General features: G+C 40.4%; 2 protein-coding genes across 2 annotated transcripts in view; one reads left to right on the forward strand and one right to left on the reverse strand.

Annotated features, from left to right (window-relative positions):
• Nucleotides 1–1,419, reverse strand: part of LOC106524135 (titin) — a gene marked incomplete in the record, with an annotated part of 45,132 nt that extends 43,713 nt beyond the window's left edge. Inside the window, 1 exon segment of the mRNA XM_014017821.1 lies at nucleotides 1,010–1,419. Within this exon segment, the coding sequence (XP_013873275.1) occupies nucleotides 1,010–1,099 (90 nt within the window).
• A 267-nt stretch (nucleotides 1,420–1,686) lies between these two features.
• Nucleotides 1,687–5,811, forward strand: LOC106524139 (ras-related protein Rab-17). Its single transcript, XM_014017824.1, has 5 exons — nucleotides 1,687–3,306; nucleotides 3,995–4,146; nucleotides 4,293–4,418; nucleotides 4,857–4,950; nucleotides 5,613–5,811. Exons 1-5 carry the CDS (start codon nucleotides 3,150–3,152, stop codon nucleotides 5,741–5,743), a joined length of 660 nt encoding a protein of 219 aa, XP_013873278.1. The 5' UTR covers nucleotides 1,687–3,149; the 3' UTR covers nucleotides 5,744–5,811.
• Nucleotides 5,812–5,949: the final 138 nt, after the last annotated feature.

A 5,949-nucleotide genomic window follows, 5' to 3' on the forward strand; every position in this document is an offset into this window, starting at 1 on the left:
AGCTAGTGATCTGCTCCTTTAGCTAGTGATCTGTTCCTTTAGCCAGTGATCTGCTTCTTTAGCCAGTGATCTGCTCCTTTAGCTAGTGATCTGTTCCTTTAGCCAGTGATCTGCTTCTTTAGCTAGTGTTTTGCTTCTTTAGCTAGTGATCTTTTCCTTTAGCTGGTGATCTGCTTCTTTAGCCAGTGATCTGCTTCTTTAGCCAGTGATCTGCTTCTTTAGCCGGTGATCTGCTTCTTTAGCCAGTGATTTGTTTCTTTAGCTGGTGATCTGCTTCTTTAGCCAGTGATTTGTTTCTTTAGCTGGTGATCTGCTTCTTTAGCCAGTGATCTGTTTCTTTAGCCAGTGATCTGCTTCTTTAGCCAGTGATCTGCTTCTTTAGCCAGTGATCTGCTTCTTTAGCTTGTGATCTGTTTCTTTAGCTAGTGATCTGTTTCTTTAGCTAGTGATCTGTTCCTTTAGCTGGTGATCTGCTTCTTTAGCCAGTGATCTGCTTCTTTAGCCAGTGATTTGTTTCTTTAGCTAGTGCTCTGCTCCTTTAGCCAGTGATCTGCTTCTTTAGCTAGTGTTCAGACACATTACCTAATATTTAACTAATTTTAGTTCATGTTTAACTTATTTCAGCTGATTTCAGCTGATGTTTAGCTCATTTTAATGTTTAGCTTAATTCAGCTGATGTTCAGCTACTTTCTGCTAATGTTTAGCTTATTTCAGCTAATGTTTAGCTCATTTTAATGTTTAGCTGATTTCAGCTGATGTTCAGCTACTTTCTGCTAATGTTTAGCTTATTTCAGCTGATGTTCAGCTACTTTCAGCTGATGTTCAGCTCATTTTAATGTTTAGCTGATTTCAGCTGTATTAATGATGTTTTTAAAGGTTTTTCTCGGGCTTTCAGTGAACCTGGTCACGTTTGGACCGGCTGTTTTTCCCGCTTCCTGTTTAAAGGGAAGTTTGGGCTTTCACGGAACCGGTCCATCAGAACCGAACCGGAACCATCTGGGTCACTCACCTCTCGAGCGATCAGGTTCAAGGCATCCTCCTCCGCCGTCGTCTTGTCTTTCTTGGTGGACCTTTTCCGTCCGGTTCCCTGAGTCCCCATGTGGTCCTGATCCGCTGGGTCTTTCTCCGGTCAACGAGCTGCGTGTGTGGGTCGGAACCGAGCCGCTGGAAGCTCATGTGGTTAAAGTGAGCAGAAACGCAGCAGCGCGCGGCTCATTGTCAAACATCCGTTTATATTTTAATCACCTCTTCCTGTGTTTCTCATCAAATAYCTCAACCTTTGGACCGACGAACCGAACCGCCCGAACTCTGAAATATAAAAATAAAATAAAGTTTGTTTAAAACATCAAATCCTCCTGAAAAAAACTCGTCTTTTATAGAAAAGTCGCGCGCTGCAGCAGAAACTCTTAAACTGGACGGACTCACAGCGGAAGAAACGAAGGAACTTCAAAGGTTGCGCGTGGTGCGTTCACGTGGTGTCGGATTTCTCATCATTACGGTGCCGGAGGCTCATGTAGGTCATAAAACACAGATTTAAATGTCCTGACATTATACTACGTTAAATAAGATATTATTCTCAACAGAATATATAAAAATATATATATTTAGTATAAAACTAGCGTTTTTGTATGAATGCACATCACCTGGTGTCTTACATTAAATTTTAAACAAAGATGTGATGTCATCTGTTAAAACTTAGGGTAGATGTAAGGAAGGACTCTCAGCTACTACCAGGCTAAACTTTAGCTCATTGTCAGTGAGTTTGACTGAGTCATAGCTGTTTGTGTGTTTGTCACACTCGAGTAGCTGTGGCGGCCATTTTGAACTGGGTCATGTCCCAAAGTAAGTTTTCAGATGTTCATGATGATCACTTCCTGAGTTTCATTAAAGTCAACTTGTTCATGAAATATTTTGCTAACAGACAGACACGGCTGAAGTTTTTTATCACCTAATCTGATAGATTTTATTTAAATCCTAATTTGTTCTTTGTCTTTGCTTTAAGAAGGTGAGTTTTTGAAGGCTCAGTTCCAGGTTGGGGTTTTCCGTGTTGCACCTGAACGCAGCACCAACATGTTTGGACTCCAGGGACGTTCAGGGATTCTGTTTCGGTCAGAGACCGCAGCTCCTGCAGGGGCAACGTGCTATTTATAATGATGACCACCGAGCTAAAAAAAAAAAAAAACACCAGTCCGGAGGGTCTTAAAGGGACATGAAACAGATTGACTCTGTCCCTCAGACACCAAACTGTCCCCAAAGTCCCGCTGTCTACAGGACATCTTTTATTTGAAGATAAATTATAGTTTTTATTAAACTTATTGAGTTTTTAAACATTCGGGAGATGATTTGAATTATGCTGCTCCCTTGTGGACAAATCGCGGTATTACACATTGAACGTCAAAAAAATTAAACTATTTTTGTCTGTTAGCAAAATATCTRTTGAACCACTCGATAGATTTGAATAAAACTTTAAGGATTCAACCACTGTATAAACACCTACAACTGWTTACGTTTTGGAGTCAATCTGATTCAAGATGGCCGCCACAGCTAATCAAACTCATAAAAAGCACAAACTCTTATAACTCATTCATTTTTACATGTTTTGAGCTAAAACTTAGTGTGGTAGTAGTTCAGAGTGATCCTCAACACATAACTTGAGGGCACGTGTTGGGGTGTTTACAGCTGTGTTTAACACTTAGGATTAACAGTCATGGTCAACCAAGTCTGTCTGTTAGTAAAATATCTCTTGAGCACAGAGACAGATTTAAATGAAACTTGTAGGAAGTGATCATCAGATGAACGGCTACAATGGATTAACGTTTGGTCTCAATGTGAACACTGCATTGAATCAAACTTATACAATGTTTTTAAAGTTTGTGAGTTTAACCCTCCTGCTGCCCTGGGGTCAAACAGGCCTCAGGGTGGTTTTAGGGGTCAAAGGGCAGCAGACGGGTGAAACTGTAAAATAATGTCTCAGATTGTTCAACAGATCATCCTGCAGGGTTTGTGCTTCTGAACCAGGAAGTGACTCTGATTTCACTTTCATTTCGAGGCAGCAGAATCCAAACCAGCTGGACCAGAACCGGTGGATCCTGTTCATCTAGTGTCGTCTCGCTGCTGTTTGGACTTTCGTTTGTTTTTGTTTATTTGCCATGGGGGAGTCGCTCCCAGGGGGGTCAGCTCAGCACAGACCGGTTCGGACCCTCAGGGTGAAGATGGTCCTCCTGGGGAGCTCTGGAGTGGGGAAGTCCAGCTTGGCTCTGAGGTTCAGCAGAGACCAGTTCAGGAACTCGTCTCCGACTGTGGGCTGTGAGTTTGTGAGTGTCTGAGTTGAGAACACGTCAGAATATTTAAAAAGTTTATTTAACGGGACTTTGGCTCAAACAAGAACCTCTGATCTTTGAGCCTCAGGAGCCGTAAAACTGAAAAACTACCAATAAAGTTTCTTRCATCAAACCAGGTTATTTATTAAACATTTAGAAACAACCAATTTGTAAACAAAGTTCTGTATTATAACATTAAAATAAAATATAAAACGTTTAGTAGAAGATGGAAAAGATTTGGCTTTAAGGGAAAATAAATTTGTGGATCAACAGAAAAGTTTCCTCAGAATTAACTGAAATCGATGGGTGTGGTTCTGTTAATTATCTAACAGAGGAACTAAAGCAGATTAGCTTTTTCACCAAGCTAAACTGTGATCGGACCAATTAGCTTTAGCTAAATTAGGTTTAGTGAACTTTAAGCTTTGGCTATTTACTCTTTACAGCAACTTAGCGTTAGTGATGGTCTATGTTTAGATAGCAAATTAAGTTTCTTAGTGATTAGCTGTTAGCTTCTGACAGTTTTTATTACATGTTTAACATTAACAAAGCTATATTTTTAGCTTGTGTATTATTAGTTTTGTAGTGTTTAGTGATTAGTTGTTAGCATTAGCTAATTTGTGCTTGTTTAGCATCTGATTGTAAATGAAAGTTTTTTTTTCTTCGGCTGCTTTCAGGTGCATTTTTAACACGAATGTTGCTTTTAAGTGACGTCACATTTCGTCTGGAAATCTGGGACACGGCGGGTCAGGAGAAGTACCACAGTGTGACCCCGCTGTACTACAGAGGGGCCCACGCTGCGCTGGTGGTCTACGACATCAGCCAGAGGGTAAAAACAACATGTAAACAACAACATGTAAACAACAACATGTAAACAACAACATGTAAACAACCCAGCAGCTTCATGTGGGCTGGTTTTAGGGGTGAAAACTTCTGCACCTGCCCCACGTTCTCTCTGATCTCTGATCTCTGCAGACCACCTTCAGTCGGGCTCAGGTTTGGATCAGAGAGCTGCAGAAACAGTACATCCCAGGTTCTACAGTCATGTGTCTGGTGGGCAACAAGACAGACCTGGACCAGGACCGTCAGGTCCCAGCTCAGGTACCAAAACAGAACATGAGATGAACACGACAGCCGAATGAGCTGAAGCTGAGCTCTAACAGCTGAAAGAAGAGAAGTGATTAAAAACAATAGTCCTACTTTGATGCACCTGCAGATCACTAGCTGAAAGCTAAATGTAGCAGATGATAAGATGAAAGTAGCAGAAGGCTAACAAAAAGCTAAAAGTAACTTAAAACAACTAAAGTAGAGCGGGTCCACTGGAGCAGATTATTTGTTTTGTGGTAAAAATGTTTGTAAATAAAGTAATTAAAAAATTTAAAAATTACAAAAATTAAAAATTCACAGCAGCCATCAGCCGAATGAGCTAAAGGTTCAGGTCCACGAGCAGCTAAAACACAGGAGAGTCAGGAAGCAGGTAAACAAATAAAAACAATCATTTCAGCGTTTTTCTGTTCAAATCAGAGGTTTGGTTTTCAGGAAGGACAGAAAGTAGCCGAAGAAAACGGTTTGATGTTCACCGAGACTTCGGCTCTGTCAGGAGATCAGGTCAACGAGCTGCTGCTGGCTGTGGGTGAGTCCACAACAAACAAACAAACAAACAAACAAAAAACTAACAACTAATAAACAAACGACTAACAACAAACAACTAATAAATGACTAACAACAAACAACAAACATACAACTAATAAACAAACGACTAACAACAAACAACTAACAAATGACTAACAACAAACAACAAACATCAAACAAACAAACAGCTAACAACAAACAACTAATAAATGACTAACAACAAACAACAAACAAACAAACAAACAAACAACTAATAAACGACTAACAAACAAACAACTAATAAACAAACGACTAACAATAAACAACTAATAAACGACTAACAACAAACATACATCAAACAAACAGCTAACAAAAAACAAACAACTAATAAACAAACGACTAATAAACGACTAACAACAAACAAACAACTAATAAACAAACGACTAACAACAAACAAACAAACAACTAATAAACGACTAACAACAAACAAACAAACAAACAACAAATAAACGACTAACAACAAACACAATAACAGCTCCCTCCAGCTGCCCTTGGGTCAAAGCGAGCCACAGACAGACCTCAGGGCCACGCTGGTCCTGTGGTACCCAGGTGGTCCATTAGAGGGCAGCAGAGACCCACAGACCCGACCCGGATCAGTCTGACACAGTTCTGGTTCTGGTTCAGCCCACAGGGTCTACGAGTGCGTGGGAGGGCAGCAGGAGGTTCTGTCAGAGTGGCAGGAGGCCCCGTCGGTCCACCAGGTCCACAGGAACCACTACAGTCCAGTCGCCTCCTGCTGCAGACTGGGACCCTGACCCGGGTTCTGGTTCTGGTTCTGGTGTTTCTTCTTGTGTAATAAATGAAAAGGAAACTGAGTCTGGAACTTTGATTTGTCTCTTTTTGACCAGTTTTACTTTGAAAAAGTTGTTTTTATTGTTTGTTTATTTGATCACAAATAAAAAGATTTTAATTTTTTAAAATAATAAAAACAAAATCAAGATTTAATTTGTTCAAACTGACA

Source organism: Austrofundulus limnaeus, unplaced genomic scaffold (genome assembly GCF_001266775.1).
Source record: "Austrofundulus limnaeus strain Quisiro unplaced genomic scaffold, Austrofundulus_limnaeus-1.0 Scaffold177, whole genome shotgun sequence".
NCBI lineage: Eukaryota > Metazoa > Chordata > Actinopteri > Cyprinodontiformes > Rivulidae > Austrofundulus > Austrofundulus limnaeus.

Coding starts and splice junctions, on each gene's coding strand:
- LOC106524139 (XM_014017824.1), top strand. CDS start 3,150: ATGGGGGAGTCGCTCCCAGGGGGGTCAGCTCAGCACAGACCGGTTCGG. Junction 3,307..3,994: donor CTCGTCTCCGACTGTGGGCT/GTGAGTTTGTGA, acceptor GGCTGCTTTCAG/GTGCATTTTTAACACGAATG. Junction 4,951..5,612: donor CGAGCTGCTGCTGGCTGTGG/GTGAGTCCACAA, acceptor GTTCTGGTTCAG/CCCACAGGGTCTACGAGTGC.